This window comes from Sturnira hondurensis, unplaced genomic scaffold (assembly GCF_014824575.4).
Source record: "Sturnira hondurensis isolate 20B ecotype Veracruz unplaced genomic scaffold, ASM1482457v3 Scaffold0004152, whole genome shotgun sequence".
Taxonomy (NCBI): domain Eukaryota; kingdom Metazoa; phylum Chordata; class Mammalia; order Chiroptera; family Phyllostomidae; genus Sturnira; species Sturnira hondurensis.
The window spans coordinates 3,502,953-3,526,311 of NW_028076783.1; the positions used below are offsets into that span (position 1 = coordinate 3,502,953).

Consider the following 23,359-nt stretch of genomic DNA (forward strand, 5'->3'; position numbering starts at 1 on the left):
TTCTGCTGAGGACAGAGATGTGCTGGAGTGGCATCAGTGACAGAGCCGAGGTGAAAACCTCAGTCTGAGAGCCCTGTCATTTCTGGGGACTTGGTTGAAAGGCAGATTCAGGTTCAGCAGATGGCTCGGCAGGCGAGCGGGGAGCAGAGATTTCTAACGAGCACTCAGCTGATGTGCCAATTGTTACATAATTTTTTTAGACATTTAAACATTGGGATATTTACATAAAGGTCTATATTTCCAGCTCCTCTCGTCAAACTGTAAGAGCTGGCCACACAGGACAGGCATTCCCACGTGGTGACAGCGGCTGGAGCTGAGCAGCGGCTGCCCTCAGGAGGGACCAGCGCTCCAGTCTGCAGCGAGTCCCCACATGATTTCACTTTGCAGGTGTTCGCCTGGTTTACTTAGGACTCTTTCTAGAGGGTCAATTGAAGACCCAGAGAGCGCAGCTCTCTGCCCTAGGTGTCTGGTGTGCTGTGTAGCATTCAGGCTTCAGACTCAGGCTGTGGGGCCACAGTCTCCGTCCACATGAGTGAGCATGAAATCAAGTCTGGAACCAGGGCCCAATGCCTGTGACTGTGCGCTCGGACTGAATGGGGAGTGGGGGCAGAGCAGAGACCGCTGTCATCAATCACTGCACTACGCTGCCAGGGGCCGAGTGAGAAAGGAAAGCACCGAATTCCACGTGGACATTCAAAGAGAACAGAGTGTGTCTCTCGTTACTCATTCAGATCGTTTATTAAAAGCGGAAGTCGGGCCATCCCATCTGTGTGGTATTGCAACATGAAAAGTCACATACATTACTAAGGAGACCCCACAGAATTGAGAGCCTTTCAACAGTACAGAGCCATAGATTACAAAATTAAAATACAAATGATCCCCCAAGTTTGGCAGGAAACGTACAATATGAGGAGGCCTGGAATGGAAGGGCACTTGCTTTTCAATAAGGCAGTTACAAAATGGAAAAACCCACACCCCCCAAACACTCCGATGGGCACAAATGTACAACAGGGTCCTGTACAGCCCTGTCATTGGCAAAGATGTGTTGGTTAAGTGAAAGCAACTGAAGCGTGTGTGTTTTAAGATGCAAGCTAGATGAAAAAACTGATCGTAGACATTTCTACCTTAAGAAAGGTCCCACCTGGCCCCTGTCTGCATTTTACCTGAAAACACCAGATCACCTTTACTGTTCCTAGCCGCAGATGTGGCAACAGTCAGTAATAAAAGGAAAGGAATGAAAAGGCACCCCTAAAGCACCGTGCTTCCCAGGGCATCATGATCTTGAGCTCACCTGTCCTGTTCAACTGCTTGGCTTAGTAATAGGGACTGGAAGGCTGCGAATCTCAAGGCCACAGAGCTGCGTCTGTCTGGTGAGGGCCAGCAGTCACACACGCTCTGAGGATGACCTGAAAGGCGAGGTCTGACCAGCAGGTCTCACGGGCAAGTCCATTTCATGGGAATTTAGATTCCAGGACAACACTGAGTATCCTGCCTGCGCTTTTGAGTGCTGCTCTTAAGTTGTAAGTGAGCTGTGCTTGCTCCTTTCATTTGTTTTGCAAAACTCCTGATTGCTTTTTTAATCACTCACTCAGCCTTGAGTTTGCAGGTTGGTCTTGGAAACCTCAGCCCAGTTGCAAGGTCTCGAGAAACAGAGGCAGGCCACTTTAGACTGAATTAAGTCACAATGCAGGTCAGAAAGTGAGCAGGCCGGGAGGACAGAGGCGAGTCCAGATAACGCTGCAGGACTCGGGGAAGTTCTTTTTGAATTTTAGTTTTTCCATCTCTAAAAATGAACTGGACTACAGCTACCTTACAGGACTTTCTAACTTGAAAATAGGGTGCTTCTCTGACACTGAGGCCTGTGGTTCCCTGACTTGCCCAAGTTCCTAAGCTCTGTCTTCTCGGTAAAAATAGTATGTGATGTACTTTCAGGAATCTTAAGGCGCAAGCCTTCAGCAGCCCTGGAAATGTCAAACACCACGTAGAGCAATATTTTAAAATTTTCTAGCTAAAGTCTTTCCTAAGTGATGTGAGCATCGGTTTCTGAGGGACAAACACAGCACTAAGGCCTCTTCTGTGCTGGCCTTTTTCCATCAGGCTAATAGCATCCTGGCCTCTGCTGACGTCAGGTTCAGCAAGCACAGGTGAGCGCAACCAGGCCAATGGGGTTTCCCCAGCATTCTCCACAAGGAACTACATGCACCAATACTCAGGGGGCTGGAAAGTCAGACACCAAAGTGTCTCTCTGCTAGCTACTTCTTTTAGCAAATCAACTGTTATGCTCTGGGACAGTGGCAGCAAGCAACTAGGTCCTTGGCTAAGATGAGCAACTTATTCCATGTAGCCCTCATTGGGCAGAGACTCAGATGGAAGTCACAGAGAACATAGACAAGCCAGAGGTTTACAAAGATAGAAACAGACACTCCTGGGAGGTAGTGAGTTCTCTGTCCTCAGAGGTGTTTAAGCCCAGACTGCTCAAACCCTTGGTGGGACGGCTGTAGGAAGAATGTCAGCACCTATGGGGAGACTGGATTGGGTGACTTAAAGCCCCTTTCCCAACTTCTAGGTCTTGTCATTGTACTGACTGAGGGCCTTCAGGTGGTTTCCGTGAAGCCGTTACTCTGGCTTGGGACAGCCTGTTGCAATAGGCAAGGCCCCCAGAGTAAGCTGCTTTTCCTACCTTCTCCCTTCCACCAGGCAGTTGTCCTGTGGGATATTAACACAAAAGTCCCCACAAAATAAATAGCTGAAATGCCAAGGTTGGATGCAACACTACGACCACAGACAGTTATTAGTATCTGTTCTCTGGAAGGCTAGCAGTGAGCATTTAGCTGTGATGGGAGCATCTAGCAACCTGTCGGCTGTAACACGTAGTGAAAATTCCTCTTCGTTTTACACTGCCAGTCTTGAATCCTTTGTTTCAGTCTTGCATGAGATTCAGTTATGATTGTTGCCAGCGTAAGTTTGTTCACTGAAATAAGAAGTTTGTCCATTGGTTTTTAAAAAATCTTAAAATGCAGCAATATAGATAGCAGGATATTGGCACATCCACGTGACGACCTTCAAGGCATATGGAGAACCGTACCAGCCGGAACTGAGGCAGGGACCGTAATCTTTAAGAAGACAACACCAGTTCTATTTCAAATTCCAGTTTTGCCCAGGAGCACCAAGGGTGAAAAGGCAATGCTGCAACGTTACAGGTGGAGAGAAGCGCAAGAGTCCTTGACAGGTGGCATAAAAATGCAGGCAGCGAAGATGGACACTGCTTCCCCAAAGCCCCACTGCTCCCTGAGGCCTGACCCAGCTGCTCTGCGGGGCCCGGCCGTTTCCAGCAGGCAGAGGTCTCCTGCCCACAGACCAAGCCATGGGAAACTGCAGAAGAGACTAAGGCAAGTGGTTTAGTGGTTTGATGAAAGAACAGACTTGTGCACACAAGACAAAAGTGAGTTTGGGAAGCTTTGTCTTTTCTCTCACCTTATGTGTTTCCAAAGGTGAGACAGACACCCACAATCTCCACTTTCCAAAAGCTGCTCTTTAGAGGAAAAACGGCATGCGACTCAAGTGTACACAGCATCTGGCCGAAGGTGGCAAGTTTCCCCAGCCAGGCTTCCCTTCAGAACAAAAGCATTCCTACAGACATGCTCGCACGGAGGGATCCTAATACCGCATTCTCTTACAGAAATGCACCGCCGTCTCTCTCAACTGGGAAAACAGATTTGCTGTCAGAAAAATGGTGACATGACCTACACATTCATCATGTTGGTTTAAACAGCAGAAAGACACACACTCTCTCTCAATAAGAGAGGAACTTTTCCAGAGAGCAGGTTTCTGATCCCTTAGCCCACAGGCCCAGCTGCCCCCAGGTCCCGGTCTGATGAGAAAAAATGCCCCTGAAAGAGGGGACTTGGTGCCTTGGTGTGGAACACCAATGACGGTTCTAATTCGGCCTCTCAGAAATGAAACCTAGATAAGCCACACACCTTTGAGCCTTCTTGCTGCCTACACATCAACACCTTCCAGCTGTAAGTAGTGAGACAACCTCTAAATACATACTGGATCTGAATGACTAAACACCCGGAGAGCACCCTGATGTGCCCTCCACAGCCGGGTGTATTAAAGTAAGACCTTCTCATAGTCTAGCGTATGTTCTATGTACATTCATTTATATATATCTAGAAAATGCAATCTGCTAGCCATGCATTTGGACACAGGAGGAAGCTTTGCTGCAGTGGAACATGCTGCGCTTTAGGGAGAGTGGTGGCCCTGGCCCCAGGCCACCGAAAGCCTGGCACTCGACTCCACAGAACCGAACCCACCGCCCAGCTCAGCAGGGGTTCCCCCGCTCTGACTTCTCCGGGTTGCACTCAGACCCAGGCCTGCACTGCGAGACACCACGGCTCTGCCAGGCCAGGCTGTCCGCGGCTCCTTTTAGTACTTAAGGCTTAAGAAAGAACTCAGATTTAGAACCGAGTAAAAAAACAGTATTTTTGACAACAGTGTATGTCAAGATGGTCAGAAATTAGCATCCACATACTTCTCTTTTTCTCCCATTCCCTGCCCACACCCTCTGCCCTGAACACGCTGATTAGAAAATTTTGGAAAAGCAGACATTTGGATATAAAGCTTTGTTTTCAAAGGATACTTTGGCTATGACATAATTAGAGAGGAAGCTGAGTTTTTGAACATAAAAAAATTGGGTAATTAATACTTGAAAAATCATTTTAACAACCTTTCTCCCTAAAAGGGAGGCACACTGCTCATAAAAATGAGTGCATCGGAAGGACACTGATCTTTGTCGCTCACACCATGGTTTGTTGCTGACCCCTGACCCCAGGGCCCAGGGCATCGAGGCCAGCCAGACTTCTGTCTCAGAGCTGGACTTCTGAGCAGGAATCACATGGTCCTTGGCAGCCTTCTTGGTGGTCCTGAACTATGGACTAGCATCTCGGAAAACACGGGCCCCAGACCTCTAAGTATCTCCATTCGCCAAGGCATTTACAGCCCCAGAGAATGGCTGAAGTCTTAGTACATAACTTCACCCCAAAGAATGAAGTGTAGAAGGGTGTGCAAAGGGCCACATCTCCTTCCAGGTCTCTCTGCACCCGTGTTTCTGGAACCTCCACAAATGCAGCTCGGCACATGTGACTGTCCCGAGGTGCTCATTTGATGTGAAACCTCCTGTTGGCCCACTGGGATCTCCCCCACACTAGAAGTTAAGTGGTGACCACACAGGTTGCAGAGGTCTCACTCACTGGAGGTGTGAAGCAGGTGTTCCAAGGCTGGCACCCTTAGTGACAGCTCGATTAGCCACAAATGCTGATGGGGTGCCTACTGTGCATAAGGCACAGGGCCACCTAGGGGGACGGGGTCAAACTGAGTTGCTGACCAGCAAAGCCTGCGACAAGCGGGGCCTCTGCGGCCCCAGCACACTGGGGTCTGCTCACGCACCTCCTCCATCGCCGGGACCCCGCTGCTGTCACAGCGCTCTGTCTCACGCGTGGCAGATGGGGTTACCAGGTGACTCCCAAAATGCTACCCCTCATTTCCAGTAGCACTGACTTAATGCTTGTTTGAATGCGGCAATACATAGTTTTTCTTTGATTTTTTCTATGATCTTGTTTTTTTTTCCTAGCCCAGTAGTTGCCTTAAAACAAAGTCTTTGTATACACATGCTGAATCAGGAGAATATAATCCTCCTGACCAAAAAGATTTACAGTATATATCATTCAAACTTCTTTATTTATAATAAAACTTAAAAGTCTTTATGGGCTTAAATGTAGCAGATATCACCTGTGCATCAGCATCACACTGCGTTCCTGGAGGATGTGCTTCACCCTCACTCCAGCTGCTTGCTGCCCTCTGACTTCTGGTCCAGTCTACTCTTGTTGCTCTTCACCATGTAGATGAAGTAGGCAAGGGTCTCTTTTTCATTCACAGGTATGTTCCTGAAGTGTCGACTGACAGTCTACATGGAGGTAAAAAAAACAAACACACACACACACACACACAAAACACGCATAAGTCAGGGCCACGCATTCTCAACTGTGCACAGGAGGAACCAGGAAGCTGCTCCCAGGCCTGTGGAGGAGGCTATGGCCGCCAAGAGCTCCCTGCAGAGCTGCGGGGCCCAGGCTGCCCTCTCTCCCTGCAGTTTAGGTGACTGGGTTTCCAGGCTTCTGAAAGCGGGACTCTAGCCCTCAACGCTCCCAAGGTGCAGTTCTGTGTTACTGGCAGTTGGTCCTACTGCCCATCATGGCATGATCTCAAGGTCATCCCCACAGCGGAAGAGACTGGGACTAATCTGGTTGGCCAGCTGCTACCATAATCTCTCAGGCGCTGAAGCCTGACAGCAAAGTGTCTTTTTAAAAATTATGTCACCTGAGCCCTGACCAGTGGCTCAGTTGCCTGGGTATTGTTCCACAAAGCAAAAGGTCGCCAGTTTGATTCCTGGTCAGGGCATGTGCCTGGGTTCCAGGTTTGGTCCCTGGTCAGGGTGTGTGCGCCACCAACCCATGTTTCTCTCCCTCTCTTTCTTTCTCCCTTCCCATGTCTCTAAATAAGTAAATAAATAAATAAATAAAATTTAAAAAAAAATATGTTAAATGAACAGTCAGTTGAATTCTTAGATGTGTTACCTAAGAGTTCATTTTGGAAGATGCAGAGTTGAAGAGAAACCCATCCTTTAGGAACACGTCCCCTCTCGCCCTACCGCATCCTACCTCTTCCACTAGGATGGATGCTGGCACACAGGTAGTGCAATCGTAAGGCAGGAAAGCCTGCGTGCTTCTGTGTTTGATTGGGATGGTGGCGAAGGAGAGGTTTAAGAAAAAACAATGGTTCATATACCTCTGAAGTAAAGACCAAAAATCAGTGGGGCTGTGAGCCTTTGAAGAAATCTCTGGCCCTGGCTGGTGTGGCTCAGTGGGCTGAGTGCCAGCCTGTGAACCGAAGGGTTGCTGGTTCAATTCTCAGGGCACATGCCTGGGCTGCAGGCCAGGTCCCCTGGTAAGGGGCGCACAAGAGGCAACCACACATTGATGTTTCTGTCTTTTCCCTTCCCTTCCCCTCTCTAAAAATAAGTAAATATAACCTTAAAAAAAAAAGTCTGAATGAGCCAAGTGGCCATGACAGAAAATGAGAGTCAGAGAAAGAACTACAGAGTGGTCATCTCTGGATGGCAGGCTTATATTTTTCTTTTCTCCTTTTTCCAAACTTTCTACAATAGTCAGAAGAGATGGGTGAAAGGGCACCCGCACAAGTGCCCACAGGAGAGAAACACCAGGCCAGGCTGTCCGTGCATTCAAGCAACGGCCGGCAGGGCATCTCCCGTCCTCTGCATCATGCTGAGAGCTCGGGGCAGGGGGAGACTCTCCTGGGCTCCATTCATTGCCATGGCTATTTCCATTACCAACATCAGAGTAGAATAAATGGAGTAAAAACAAAAACCAAAGAAAAAGAGCTCCCACAGAACATGAGAGCAGGTTTTGGAATGATTAATCTGACAAACCTGATGTGTAGGAAGGAACCTATCTATAAAGAGTCTTGCAAAAACAAGATTCAAACAAACAAACAAAAGAGCACCCAGGACTTAGACTCAGGAGTCCTGAGGTCCCCGGCTGCATTCTGGAATCACACCGGTTTGCAAGCCGTGTCCTCTGTCTAAGGCATGGTTTCTTTTATGAACATCAGAGCCTTTCCAGATCGAACGCTGTGGGACTCTAAGTTGTTTAAAAGAGGGAACAGAAAGCGGCCTGCAGAGCCGTGGAGGGGATTATGATCACCAGGCCCAGAGCAGTGGAGAGGCTCAAGGTCACCATCAGAAGCACAATATTGGCTCTCTTTTTAGAGTGCAATTTTGTCTACCTACTTCTGCTAACTGGGCCTTATTGAAGCCTGGTCTGGTCTGCAATTTGTAGTGTCGTTTATAGCGTCGTAGAGTGTTCACCTGCAGCTGGAACAGATCAACCTAGAGAGAAGAGGAGAAACACGTTATCCATCACCTGACCAGCCACCACTCAGCGAGAGCCCACCACGTGCCTGGCGCTACCCTAGGTAGGGGTGGGGATGGGGAGGACTACAGAGAAGTCTTAGAAATGGTCCACTGAGGACTAATAACTAGCTGGGAGGACAAAAATAATAGTGGAAGAAGAGTTCTGGCTGGGGAGGGTGGTCCCAGGAGGCTGATGGAGGCGGTGAAGCTTAAGCTAAGGAGAGGCAGGATCAAGGAAGGCAGTGAGGAACAGAGCAAGAGTAGGGAGTGAGGGGAAGATCATGAGCACAGAAAGCCGGGAGATGAATAGATGGGCTAGGGGGTCACAGGTACTCCTGATGGGTTAAACAGTGAGACTGGATGGTAGCATGTCTGGTGCTGTTCCAGGAAGATGGATCTAGCGGTGGCTTGATGGGTGGGGGTAGGTAGAGCAGGCCGAGGGAGATGCTATAGCAACAATCCAGAGTGAGATGACGAAGTGAACTTTGGGAGAGGTGGAGATGCCAAAGGGGTACACCAGGCATGGAGAGCAAAGGTAGAACCAGACAGACGTCCTGGAGGAAGACGGGCCCACGCTTGGCAGCAGACTGGATGGAGGAGCGTGAAGAACAGTGAGAAGTGCTGTTATTCTCAAATAGTTCTTTCCTAGGCTCAGCCTCCAGGCATTAGAATCCTTAACAACCCTCCAGAGAAAGCTCAAAAGCTACTGTGGCGAGTGTACAAGTCAGCAGGTTAGGGTCAGGGTCTCTGCAGGTGGCTGGATAAGAGAGGGGAAAGGACCCCCCCTTTTCTTCTAACACAGGAAGAGAGGAAAGCTGCACAGTCATGAAACATTGAAGGCCCAGAAAGTTGGGCTGCCTTTACCTGCCTCTAAAAGAGATGTTCTTGCTTCAGGCAGGTGGAGAGCACTTAAAAACAAAATGAATGATCAATATGAGGGACCAAAGTCCTTCCTTCTTTTCAAAACATTCCTCAAACCTTATTTTTTTGGAAAAGCATTTAGAAATTTAATAATCCATTTCCTTACAAAATATAATAATGCTAAAGGCAATTAAAAGATACATTAAACCAATACTTAAAAAGGGGCACAGGGCAGGCCGGAGGGAAAGGGCTGCACTAACAAAGGTTCCCTCATCTGCAGACGAAGGCCGGCCTACTCTCTCTCTCCCTACAGTCATTTTCCGAGTCCTAACAGGCAGTTGCCTTATGAAATATCCATGCATCAAATATTTAATGTACACTATAAACGGTTCTTCTTTGCTGAGTTGTAAAAGAAAACAATTTAAATAGAAAAAACCCCAGTGTTCCTTTCTGTAGCCTTGCTTAATAGACACAGGCTCCCTGAAGGAAAGGTGGACTTCTGGTGTGAGAGGCCTTGGTCTCCAGGTCTGGTGCAGTCGTTCTCAACGTGGGACGGTTTTGCCTTCCCCCCGGACCCCCAGGATACCCAACAGTGTCTGGAGACGTTGTTTGAAGATCATGACTCAGGGAGTGGTGTGACTGGCACCCAGTGGGAAGAATACAAGGATTCTGGCAACATCCTACAGTTCGCAGGACAGCCCCACAACAAAGAATTATCTGGCCGTCAATGTCACTAGTGCCAGGAGTGAGAGCCCCTGGGGTCCAGTATAATGGACCTGGAACGAGCCTAGAACAGGAATCAGAGAATGATAGAAAATCAGAGCTGGTATGAACTGACAACTTATACCTTCAATGTGCAGATGAGAAAACAGAGGGAAGTGACTTCCCCCAAACCATACCAACTCAGTCTCCAACTTTAAAGGCAAAAACAAAGTTTTAACACACTTGACCCCGTGGTTGTACTTCACATCTGTCAGGGTTTCTGGAAGAAAAGGCACTGGGGCCCCAAACCGTACATGTGACCTCGGGTCCCTGCACCAATCTGTAAAATGATGGGGCAGCAGAACCGTCAATTTCTAAACTTTTAGATCTCAAATTCTATATTACTCTGAGTCTATGATTCACTGTTCAAACAAACCACGGAAAACAAAGGGACTGAAATTTGCTCTTGGCACAAAAAGAAGGCCAGCCCAGAGGGAAGGATCAGATTAGAGTCCCTCTCACAGTGTTCGCAGGTGGGCTTTTGTGACCGTTACCTCAGGGATGTCGGTGTCATGCTCAGGAGAGTCTCCGCCATCGTCGCTTGTCTTCCTCTTCCTTTTATTCCGTACACTCTGGATGAAATTCTTGTGGAAATCACAGATGTACAGGTGCCTTACCTGAGGGGAAGCAAAGTCAAGTCAGAGTTGCCAATTCCATGGACACAACATCTGTCAAGTTAATGGGCTACTTTCCTCTTCAAGGCAGAGGAGAGAGAGAAGGAACAATAAAGTGCGGGCCATCATTCCCAGAAGTTTACTTCTGGTTTGCAGAACAAGAAACTCACAGGGAGACACTAACATCACGCTGGGAGTGTGGTATAAACCAAGTCCTCATTGAAAAACACCGGCTCAGATTCGGTGCGAGGAGAGAGCGGCAGGGCAGAGAGTCAGGGTGGAGGGCCTACTGCGGGGAGGAGTCACATGTAGACAGGAAACGTTCCCTGTAGAAAGAAGAGCTACGACTTGGAGATTCAGACGCAGGCGGCAGAAGGCGTGAGCGAGGGAGCCCCGGGTTGACAGTTTTGGGCAGAGGCGACTACCCACGTAAGAGCATAAGGGGAAATTTGGGGCTTGAGCTGCACATGGGAACGGCTTTGCTTTTCCTTCAGACAAGACATAGTCCCCCAAGGTTTTTGAGGCTGGGAGTGACATGACATCAGAGACCTGCCGGAGTCATGAGCGTAGAAGAGAGCAGGAAAGGGACTGGTACTGAGAGACAGGACACACGGTTTTGACGTTGGTAACAGGTACTGTAGGAGGATGACCCTTCTCTGAAAGACTTGGTGTCTGAGCATCCACTTCTAATTAGTGCACTGCCTCGCATCTGACCCACAAAGAGAAGTGGAGACAGAAGCAGACATTCTCAGAAGGTGGAACTGCAGAGAAGCAACGGCACACTACCGCTGATTTTCTACTACAGGGTGGAGTCAGAACTGTGAGCGAAGGCGGCAACAGCAGCTGAGATGTGAAGAACAGGTTTTTGTTGAAGAGTGTTGGTACCAGGGTTGACTGGAGGAGCCATTCAAGGCCCCTAACAGAAACTGAATGCCTGTGTAAAAGGCCTGGGGCTGTTGACACTGAAACAGCTGTTGCACAAATGTTCTTGAGAGGCTTCTGAATTTGAGTGTATTCCTTAAATTCTTAAAGAAAAAAGTAAGCTGATAGGAAACCAGCAGCCATGAATTCAGGCCTTTCATGCAGAAAATAACGAAAACTGCTTTTTATTCAGATGAACTATCACTTTCATGTGGTTCGAGTAGTGAGTCAGGAGTAGTTTTTATACTGTGATAGTGCCTTGCAGACAGCAGGTGCTCAGTAAATGCTGTGGCATCAACATCCCTTGCATCTGAAAGCAGTTTAGGCCAATAAAAGTCATCATTTACACATGGTTACAAATTGAGACAGCTTTGCCAGATTCGACTCTGTCAAAGGACTGTCAGGCACAGCATGGGTCACTGTCCCAAAGAGTCCCGCCTGGCTGATGCACAGACTGCCGGACATCCTTTATCAGGGGAGCGGCATGCTCGAAGCGTACGCTACTTCCTTGCTAGGAAGCTGGCCCTCGTGTGAGCAGGTCCCACTTGTCCACCCAGTAAGCTGCTCCTCCAAGTCACAGAGTGACAAACGTGGTAGGAGAATAGGCAGAAGAGGTGAGTTCCTAAAGCTGGGGCTGGGAGATCTCGGGTCAAGACCTCAGAATCATGGGATGCTACATGGATGAAAATTTAGCAACCGCCCACCCAACCTCATTGGCCCCAATCTCATTTTCTAGAGGGATAAACTGAAGCCACCCAGAGCCGGGAAACTACCTGGCCAAGGTCACTCAGGACTTTTGAACCCCAGCACGTGTCCTTTCCTATCCCAACATTTTTCTTACACTATTCTCAATGTTCACTTTTCCCTAGGAAAAAAAAAGCTGAAATATGTCCACTGGAGGGCTCTTTGAAAGCATGTTATATCTTGATAAATTATAGAATACTGCCAATGCCTGTATGGAATGAGCTAAACTGCCCAAGTGGGATATTTCGTGCCATTGTTTAAAAAGGCACTCTGCTAGACTCTTTCTACGCAATAAGAAGTCATTATTTTTACTTAACCATTTTCAAACATGCACTGGTTTTCAGAAATTTCAGAGCTCAGTGGCCTTTGGTGGGGGCAGCATGGAGGGAGGGGGGGGTGGCAAGGGCTGTAGTGTTTACTTTTCCTGTTTCATTTTCTACAACAGCTAAAAATTCTTGTAATGCAGCAGTTCCTTAGAACTGAATTCCTGCCCAAGCCTGTGAGAATGAAATAGAATCCCTTTCAGAAATAATGACTCTAAACACCGCCTTGACGCAAACTGTGAGCGAGTCCACCTCGAAACCCTATTCCTCCAGAAGCATTGCCTGGTGGGAACTCCAGGGCCCACCTCAGGCTGGTCTCTGCCAGGCAGTTTGGGTGTGAAACAGTCATCGTGGCTCCGCGCAGGGTCTCCAGTGGGGTCGCCGGGTCAGCGGAACCCCAACTGCCACAGCACAATCACTCAGTTGTGACGGCATCCAAGGGCTTTAAATAATGGGAAACTTCTTCCTTTCTTTATTTTAAGTACTGGAAAATATTATTATTATAAGCTATTTAAATAAAGGCTCCCAACAACCTACACAGAAGGTAGGCTGAGTTCACTACTATCTTAGTTATTAAGCGTTTCACTTAAACATGTCTCCTAACCCGGGCCACCTTAGTGTCTAGCCAGTTGTTTGTGCTCAGATGAATTTGATTCATTCATTCGTTCACTCATTCATAAAGGTTTGTAATAAGAAAGCCATTAACCCACCCCCAACCATTTTAAAAGAGAGTTGTAGATGTAGTATTATAATTAACTTAAATAATTGGGGTGAGAGGGAAGAGCCTGGAAGAAAGTGCAGGGCCAATTTTTTATTTATTAAAGACTTGTGCATGGGGCTTGAAAGTAAATCAGATAATGGGTTTAAGAAATTAACCAGCCTGTTAGGTGCTGTGTGACTTTGGCACCATCACTGCCTGTCTCTGGGCCTCAGTTTCATCCATAAAATCAGAAATGGAAAAGCGGGAGCCCTTTCAGTTTAACAAGTTTTCTCTGATTTCCACTAACAGTGGGTAAATTTCAGTGCTAAAAATGAATGTTAGTCTCCTTTAATATTAAATACCCCTGTAACTCTTTTCCAATTCCTAATTAGTAGACCAGAGGCACCTCTTTAGCATTGTTAACTAGAAGAGGTGAGATCACACAGGAAAAGTTTTCCTATAGTTAGGCACAAAACACAGGGCAAGTCTACTCAAACCTAAATCCCCTCCTCCTGGGCATTTCTAAAGAAGTGACCCCAAAGAGAATGGATTTTCTTCCTTCCAATCACTTGGAGAGCAAGAGCCAGCTCTCAAGACCTGGTCTTGGCCTTATTTCTGCCACATTTCTTGAAAACCCCATTTCCCTACAGCTGCCTGCGAAGCAGTGTGCTCGGCGGCCCTTGGCAGAAGCTGAGGCCGCGGCAGAAAGGGAAGTAACTGCCACCTTTCCTTTTCCGAAGGAATAGCAGGGCTCTGAGAAGTTGGAGAACAGCCGGCTCCCTCGCTCACCACCTCCCCAATACTTGCTCCTCTGTCGGTCAACGCAATGAACCCTCCTCTCCCTGCTCCAATATCTAAACCAATAAAACGAGCTAAAAACTTGTCAATCTTCACCGGCAGGAATGGTCCTAGGAGCATCCCCGCCCCAACCTCCCGGATTTGGGTAGAATTCTAGAGAGAGCAGGTTCGCGCTGAAGCGGCCTTTGAAATTGCGAGTCCAACTCCTCGGTTTTCAGATAAAGGGCAGCGAGGCCCAGGGCGGGGAGGGCCCCAGAGTCCCGCCCGTAGTTCGGCGAGCAGAGGCCGGTAGCGGCCGGCGCGGGGACCCGGTCGGGGACGGGGAGACTCACGCTCTTGTCGATGTCCAGCTTGAGTTTCTTCTGCGAAATGCTCTTCTGGACCCTCTTGCTGAAGGAGGCGTTGCCCGCCGGCCGGACGCAGCGCTCGCCGTCCTCGATGAGGCAGCAGCTCTGGCCGTAGCCCGGGGCGGCGGCGGGGGCAGCGGGGGGCCCTTCCCGGCTGTCCTCCTCGGTGCTAAAGCCGTTCATCTCCCCGTCCCGGGCCGGCCTCTCGGGGGTAGGCTCCCCTGTAGGCCACTCCGCGGCCGCGATCCCCGCGGGGCAGTCGCTGAGGCCCCCGCACCCGAGGGTCCCAGAGTCTGTCTCCAGAGCACGCGCTGCGCTGCCCTGCCCCGTGCCCGGGAGGCCCGGCTCCGTTCTGCTGCGCTACGGCTCCTCGGACCTTGGCCGCGCGTCTCCGGAAAGCCCCCTTCCTCCCCGGCTCCAGGCCCCGAGGTTGGCTCCCGTGGCTCGCAGGGCCCCGCCGGGGGTCACCTGAAGGCTCCTTTTGCCAGGGGCCCAGAACCGTTACCCTTCGGCGGGGACGTCCGGGAGGGCGTCCCAGGAAGCGGCAGCTCCCCGGAGACTCCGGGCCCGGTTTGCCAGAAGGTTTCGAGGGCCCCCGCCGGCTCCCGCCTTCTTTCGGCTGCTGGGCAAACTCACCGCCGGGCAGCTCCCCGGGGGTGGCGCGGCCTCCCGCACGCGGGGCCCGGCCTCGAACCCGCGGCGCCCGAGCCCCGCAGGGCGTCGGGTCCGCCCCACCCCTGCAGCCACTCGGTTGCGCCCCGAGTCCAGCGGCAGCCCCTGGGCCACCCAGCCGCCACCAGCCCAACGCTCCGCACCACAACAGTTCACTGCCCCCGCCCTCCCCGCTACAGCGGAAGTCCCGCCTCCACCCGGCCATTGGTAGGATTTGCTGTCTGGGCGGGGCCGCCGCCGCCGCTAGCGCTTCTCATTGGGCCCTATAGCCGCCAGTCCCAGGCGCCTGGCTACTTCCTGGACTCTGCTGGGATGGATTCAAAGTAGAGAAAGTGGGAGAGGGAAGAGTTCCCAGGTTGAGGAAGGGGAACAGGGCTGCGGATTGTCGTGGCCCAGGGACAGAGGGTGACCAGGGACCTAGCTAGATGGAAAGCCAGACTCCAGGAACAGAAGATCACTTTAGGGGACGGACAGAAGTACAGACGTGGGCGGGGGCGCAGAGAACTGACATGGGGAGGGGCCTATGAGGGGCACCTAAAGGAGATCGAGGTGCGGTGAAGAGAAGGACCAACTGGGTGAAACGGAAAGACTAGGGCAAGAGAACCCGCAGACCAATGGGAGGCAGGGGGCGAAACAGGACCGAAAGGCAGTCGTGGTGAGAAAGATTGAGGACAAACTCGTAGGGTTACATGGAAAGACGTGCAGAGGAGATGATGAGTGTCTGATGGCTGGTCTTGCAAGGTAGTAGCGCTCGAGGGTGGCGGAGACCCCAGTCTGTGGCGATTGGGGTTGGCTTGGTCCGCGGAGACAAAGAAGGGGTGGGAGGAAGGCGACCCCCAGGGGCTTGGGTGACCCCTCTACTGAGAAGAATCGGAAGTCGGGATAAGGTCTGGAGGTTGAACTACGTGGGCCGCAGGGAAGAGGAGGGACCGCGGAGCAGATGGAGAAAACGTCGGGCGGTGGAGGACCAAGGGCCGATCTCGGCGTGGATAAGGGCTTGCCGGTGTCTTGGGACCTCCCCGGAGCTCTGCAAGCTGCAGCTTCTATTGCTTTAAGCCTCCCGGTCTACCTGCACGGTGACCGCGCCCCGCCAAGCCCCCGAGCTTGGGGTTTGGTGCCTAGGGTGTCACACCTACGCAGCAGGGCCGACAGGGAAATTCTCTAACCTAGTGCCTGCAGTCAGGCCGCCTCTCCATTGGGCGGCCTGGGGACAAGTGAGGGCAGAAGGCCCAAAGGGACTAGCTAGGGTCATATTGTCATGCAATCATTTAAGGCTGGGTATCATTTTTTTTTGGCGGGGTGGGGGAGGACTTAGAGGGGTCAGAGAAGTGTTAGGTGAGCACATGCACCTATTATGTTAGGTACTAGTTGGCACTGAGGAGGCTTCTGGTTCTGTCGTGTTGAATAAGGGAAAGCTACTATTCTCTGTTTGGACGTGGATGCCCTGTGACTTTAAATTTTCCTCAGTGGCCCTAAATGTATTTGTGCCATCGAGATGCAATTTCACGTGAGGACAGCCATTTTAGGAAACTGGCCTACCAGAGAAAAATTTAAACCCAAAGGGATTATTTATAATTGGAAAAATAACCTAAAACCTCCACAAGGGAAGTGGTTAAGTAAACTACCTAACATCTTCAAAATGAGATGTCCTGCAGTCACTTATGATGTTTTCAACATTTGTGGCAGTTTCCACATCAGTGTAAACATTTTCTATGTATGATAATTAAGCACCAACTCTTCAACAAAGAGTTGATGAGTTGGAGAAATGCTTTTGTTGTTAAAAATGCAGGATATAAAATTGCTTATGAGGTATGATGCATGTACATCTATGTTTTAAAGAATAAGGAAAAAACTTGGTACATAAATATATCAAAGTACTAAGAGAAGTTATCTCTGGGTAGTAGAAATAGAGTTGATATTTTTTCCTTTTGTTCTGTTTGCATTGTCCCCAATAAATATTTATTGCTTTTACAGTAGGAAAAACAGAATAAAAATTAGTGGGGAAAAAGGCACAGTTTAACAGCACTGCTCCCTCAGAGTAGATTATTGACCATATTGTGCATACTCATTCCAGGGCTGGCCACAGGAGGAGGATGAAACCATCCTTGTCCCTGAAGTGGGTAGTTTCTAGCAGGGAAGCTCAGACATATACACAGAAAAGAGCTGGTATCTGTACAAGTCAGAGGGTGATATTGGGTCCAAAGTTGACTGGAATGGGTAAGAGCTCTACATTTTCCACGTTAGTTTTGCATTTAGATATTTTTTTCAAACAGCATTTACCCAGCGCCAGACAGCTGCACTGCCTGCTGCTTGTTCTAGCATCAGTTTCCCCTGATAACACTCCTGGGGCAGGTGGGAGAGGGGGCGGGGACTGTTCCTCTGATGCTTTATCTCAGCCTTGAGGGTCCTGTCTTCTCTATGCTATGCCAGTATTCTTTAGAGTTCTCTTCACTTCTTATGACAGCCCCCTGTTATAGTTAGGACATCTCTATATTAATCTTTCCCCGTCCAAATTATTGTGTGGTTTCTCCTAACTGGACCCAGACGGATACCCCCAGCCTCTATATTGTTTGGAGGGGGCAGGGACACATGATTTTTTGCTGTCCTTTACTTGCAATTCTGTGGTCTTCAAGGAATGTTTTATCCTAAATTGTCCTCAGGTTATTATGTAGATTGGTTCCAAATAGTAATATTTGGGAAAAAATCTGATCCCTTTGCTGGTAGAGTAAATCTGTAACTCCAGAAAGAAAATAAAAATATTCAGATAAAGAAGAAATGAATACAGGAAGGAAGCTTCTGTGGCTTTTATTCTGCTTTGTGTTGGATTTAAGATTCTTGAAATGGCCAAGAGAATATGACGTGCTATGTTTATAAGCCTAGGTAATTAATATAAAATAGCTGTTTAAAGTGCTTAGAAAGTTGCTTTTTAGATTTGTAAGTCTGCCCTATCAGGCATGTAAAGTGTTTGAGAAAATCAGGGACATTAACTTTTGTTACTGTGGTCTCAAATGCCTAATGAAATCTGGTTAAGGTGTGTAAGTCTTAAATGTTTGAAAGTTGGATCTTAAACATTTAATTCTACTAAACTTAAGAATTAATTCAGCCCTGGCTGGTGTAGCTCAGTGGATTGAGCACAGGCCTGCGAACCAGAGGATCGTGGTTTGGTTACCAGTCAGGGCACGTGCCTGGGTTGCAGGCCAGTTCCCAGCAGGGGATGCACGAAAGGCAACAGTACATTGATGTTTCTCTCCCTTTCTCCTTCCCCTCTAAAGATAAATAAATAAATAAATGAAATCTTAAACAAAATTAATTCAACTGTAATCAAAGAACAAGTAAAAGTAACTATTTTATATGAACAATTACTAGATTTATGGAACAATACGATTTATAAGTTGAACTTAAAGCTTTTTTTAGAAAAGCTAGGTTTTAAAATGGGCATATTGAGTCAGTAACTAACATTCTTTTCCACACACAAACCTACCCCCAGATATTTGAAATTGCAGGTCTATAACTACTAACTTTACAGTTGTAGCTGAGATCTCTCCTCTGTTCTCCAGAGAGCAGCATTCAGCTCTTCACCTGGTCAGAGGCACAGCTGACCAGGTGAGCAAGTGAAAATCTTCTCTGACAGCTGCACCCACGAATTGCCCAACCTGCACCACCTGGGCTTTCGCTGCCTCTCACCCCACTCCAGGCCGACCCATCACTGAAGCACTTTCTTCTACTTCCAATAGACAGTCTACTCTCTTTGAGTCGTCAGTCAGCAGCCCAGCCCAGACCACATTCTTTTGCCCTAAGTGCTGCACTGGCCTCTGGGCGGGTCCCTAAAGCACTCATTAGGGAGTGTCGACACCCCCAGAGCAGCCCGACACCCCCAGAGCAGCCCGCACCCCCCGGGGGCCCCTTCGGCAGTTTCCCAGGCCATTCTGACAGCGCCTCTGCCTGCTGTTCACCGCGGTCCTTCTTCCTGGAGTTCCTCAAAGGAGCCAAGTGCCTCCCTTTCTTGAGGTCTTTGCCTTTGCAGTTCCTTCTACCTGAAATGCAGTTTTACCTGTTCCTCCTATGGCTGGCTCTATCCTTTAAATCTTTTAAAAAAAGATTTATTTATTTACTTATTGTTAAAGAGGGGAGGGGGAGGAGAAAGAGAGGGAGAGAAACATCAAGTATGGCTGCCTCTCGCGCGCCCCCTACTGGGGGCCTGGCCCTCAACCCAGGCGTGTGCCCTGACTGGGAATTCAACAGGGACCCTTTGGTTTGCAGGCCAGCCCTCCACCCACTGGGCCATACCAGCTAGGGCTAAGTCTTAATTTACATATCACCTCCCCAGAGAGTCTCCCCCTCTCCTGCCCCTCACTATCTCTATAAGTGTCTTTTTTTTGGAATCAGCATTCATCACAATATGCAATTATTTTGTTTTGTTGTTGCTTTGTGACTGCCTCTCCCCTGACAATATGAGGTGCATGAATGCAGGCGCAGGTCAGCGTCCTTGGCTGCAGCAGCTCCAGGGCACACGCACTAGTTCTGCGTTCTGGGAGCTCTCTGAGTAGAGTCCCCGCACAACCCGCCCCCCACTGCTGCCAGGGCCCCAGTAATTAACTTAAATATACCCAATTATCCCAAGATATTTATTAAGTTAAAAAAAGATACAAAGCAGTATGTAGAGTGTAAATTCCACTTGTGTTTCTTAAACATTTCACACACACATTAAACATACACAAGAAACCCGTAGCTGTGGTTGCCTCTGGAGGAGAGGGCGGGTCAAGGGAGGAAAGGCAGGAAGAACTTGAATTTGATAACCTCTTTTCCTACTTGGGTATTTTACTATGTGCCTACCTTTGCCTTGGTAATAATGAGAAAAATGCCATCTTTTGGTGCTGTCATGAAGCAGGAAACATGGGATGCCAAAAGCAGGACGAACCTCAGAACCAAAGACAGTCATGTAAGTGGAATGAATTTAGTTTTATGAAAAGGCCGCATTGCCCTTCTTTTCTTCATTCACCGAGGAGCTGGGAATGCTTCCTCTGGGCCTGGCCCTGGCCTGCAGCCTGGCACCTGGCGGGTGTTGTAGTTACTGGCATTGTGGATGACAGCAAAGGCTCTGGACTCGGAAGCCCTTGGTTTGAATCCCATCTCTACCTCTTTACTAGCCATGGGACCATTGACAACATTCTTAAGCTATATGAGCCTCAGTTTTCTTCATCTTCAAAATGGGATGATAATAGTGCTTCTCTTGTAGGGCTATTGCGAGCATCAAGTGTGGTCATGCAAAGCACTTCGCACCGTGTCTTGCATGCAGTCGTTCCATCCTTTACTTGCTGATACCCTACAGTTGCCATTGTACCCAAGTTCAGATTTCTGCGTGTCAGGGAAGAAGACCTCACATGGCGAGGTGGTGGGACGGCACTGTTTTTCTGCCAACTGTTCAATTTCCACACAGGCAATCTCTGTTTCTGTCTGCACAGCAATGATAAATTGATTGTTTTATTGCATCTTAACCTTATAAAGTTGTGTGAATAAAAAAATGAAGTACCAATAGTAGTGGTAAGAAGTATGTGTATATCAAGAGATTGAAACTACGGAATGGGAGAAAATGTTTGCAAATCGTATCTGATAAGGGACTTGTATTCAGGATATATAATGGAACTCTTATACTTTGATAGTAAAACGATAAGCCAATGAAAAAAGTGGGCAAAGGATTTCATGGACATTTCTCTAAAGAAGATATGCAAATGGCCAATAGGCATGTGAAAAGATGCTCAACATCACTGGTCATTAGGGAAATGCAAATCAAGACCACAATGAGCTATTACTTCGCACCTACTGGGATGGCTGTAGTCAACAGGACAGGGAACAGCAAGTACTGGGGAGAATGTGCAGGAAAAATGAAACCTCACAGTGCCAGTAGGAAGGCAAAAATGGTGTAGCCATTTTGGAAAACAGTTTAGCAGTTTCTCAAAATGTGAAACAGAGTTGCCATATGGCCTAGCAATGCCACTATTAGGCGTCTACCCAAGGGAAACGGAAACACGTCCAACAAAAACCTGCAAGTGAACGCCCACAGTAGCAGAAGTATTTATAATAGTCCAAAGTTCCATAACCCAAACGTCTACCAATTGTTGAGCAGATAAAACGTGGTATATGTAGACAATGGAACAGTACCCTGCAGGGGGGGGGAACGAAGTGCCGACACCTGCAATGATATGCGTGGATCTTGAAAATATGCTAAGTGAAAGCCAGACACAAAGACCACATATTGTGTGAACTGTCCAGAAGGGGTGAATCCATAGTGACCAGACTGGCGGTGACCAGTGGCTGCGGAATGGGGCACGGGGGTGGGAGTGATGTTTTAGGGATGCCGGAGTGCAGGTTTCTGTCTGGGGCAATAAAAATGTTCTGGGACTAGGAAGTGGTGATGGTTGTACAGCCTTGTGGATATGCTAAGGACACGATACCCTCTAAATGGGTGAATTATATCTCAATAAAGGAAGTATATGTATCCTTAATTCTTTATAATTGATGTAAGGAGAAATCACTAGATTTGAAGAAAGGAAAGAATCTTTAGCCTTCATTTGATATTCTTAAGCCTGTTTTTTGATCAGTGAAGGAAAATAATCACATTGAAGATATAATAGGAGAGGAAGGAACTATATCATCAAAGATTGTATCAAAAATGCAGTTGTAATCGGAAATGTTATATACCACTTTCTATTCCCTAGGGACAGATGTGCGCTGTTGACAGGAGATTTGTTTGACTTTCCTTTTGATGTTAGGCTCATTTTCAGAAGCCGGTTCTGTGTGGAAGGAGGGGCGTGTGCTGACTCTGCCACAGGAAGGCAAAACCCCTCGTCCCCCCCTGCTTCCCCTTCCTTTCATGCTAAATCACCAAGCAAGCTTCCAAGTTATAATTCAGCGGGTACTTGGAGCCCACACACTATTATGTGGGTCACTGGAAAATTCTAATGCCCATGAAAAAATTAACCCCTTTTCATTTATTTATCAGTCTTTTGTGAGCTGGGTTAGGAAAAGGCAGCCCTGGGAAGGTGTTTTATTTTGGTCTTAACTGGATACGTAGCTAATGGTAACATAAACACTAAGGATTGTATTTGCAAAACTAAAATTCCAGAGTCGGGTGGTGGTGCATCAGATGCCCAATGATTTCTGAGTCCAGACCAGCTCTGCTGCGAGCTGGGGACACGGTGGCGGGCCCCACAGAAGCAGCCTCGCCCTCCGGAAGTTAAAGAGAAGAGAAAGACATTAAGTCAACGAATGAGTGAATAAAAGATTCTCACGATTCACTGGTTTTGTGTTTGTGACTGTGCTTATTCACTAAAGTGTATTTGTAGCCTCAAAACGGATACTGGTGGCACCTGTGATGTCACCTGCAGACACATGCATGTACGATACATGCAGAGTGGTGCAGCGTTCGAGTCACCCAAAACGCATGCTCCCAGCTGAGGCCCATTCCGCTCTCATGCTATAAACACATGTCCATGTTGTGGTCTGTCTGGTGCCATGTTCTCACATTTTTGTGCTTTCGGTCGGTGATTTTGGTTTCAAGTGCCCCTCACACGCAGTGCTGAGGTGCCGCCTCGTGCTCATCGGCACTAAGGTGTGACTCACAGAGAAGACACATGCTAGGCAGGCTTCATCGAGTCACTGGTTATGGCACTGTCGGCCCCCAGTGCAATGGTAACGAATTACTGACCTGTGCTCAGTACAGAGCAATGGTGTGGGCACTTAGCTCTCAGCTCCAGCGAAGGCAGCCTTGGCACCCCCTTCTCCCCATCCCCAAGCAGGAACTGGCAGGAGATCAGACACTACAATTCAAAGTAGCTCATGAACAAAAACTGTAAAGTTGCCAAGGAACCTGCCTTTTCTGAGGGTTCCCGGAGTGGTCTTTGGTTTTGCTGGCACTCTGCTGGCACTCAGTATGTGAGTGCACCTGGGCCGCCACCCCACCAGCCCTGGATGAGTCAGGCCAGTCTGGAGGGTAAGAACTGCAGGCTGCCCCGGGGCACCATTGTGGAGCCTAGGTAATGCCAGGCCAGGCAGCCTAGGCCTTGTGTGAGAACAAAACCGGAGGCAGCTGCCTGAGGCCAGAAGTCGGCAGAGCCAAGAGCAGGAAGGATGCTTTGGATGCTGAATCCTGGACCCACTTCAGCAAAAGGCCTGAAGGTCCCACTCCCATTCCCTCTCTGAATTTGGAAAATAATCCCTGACAAGATCGGAGCCATTGCAAGAGACTTGAGATTTGTAGCACTGAGGTCTGGGCTGACCTTGATCTAATTTGCTTCCCTTCTCCCATTGTCCTATGGAGAATCTGAGGCCTTCGGACAGGAAGGGACTTTCTCAAGGGCACAGAGAACAAATGTGGGCGGGCTCTCTATTGGGAGAGGATCTGGGGGCTGGGAGTGGAGGGGGAAAAGGCCTAATGTGAAATCTGAGACGGTATTATTCAGTGTCTGTCCATTCACTAACTACTTATTGAACTCTTGCTAGGAGCCTCAAAGCCCTCATGGCAACTAAGTACAGAGAGAGAGAGATTTCAAAACTTTGAGCAAATTGCCACTTCCCCAAGTTCGTTTCTGAATGAGCACACCAGAGCTCCTCCTCTGTGAGCAGCCCGG

The 23,359-nt window shown here is 48.6% G+C and overlaps 1 protein-coding gene across 1 annotated transcript; it reads right to left on the reverse strand.

The window, feature by feature from the left end:
• Positions 1 to 714: 714 nt before the first annotated feature.
• On the reverse strand, positions 715 to 14,857 carry SAP30L (SAP30 like). Its single transcript, XM_037044840.1, has 4 exons — positions 14,046 to 14,857; positions 10,108 to 10,230; positions 7,868 to 7,966; positions 715 to 5,965 (listed from the first exon to the last, which is right to left on the reverse strand). Exons 1-4 carry the CDS (start codon positions 14,241 to 14,243, stop codon positions 5,837 to 5,839), a joined length of 549 nt encoding a protein of 182 aa, XP_036900735.1. The 5' UTR covers positions 14,244 to 14,857; the 3' UTR covers positions 715 to 5,836.
• Positions 14,858 to 23,359: the final 8,502 nt, after the last annotated feature.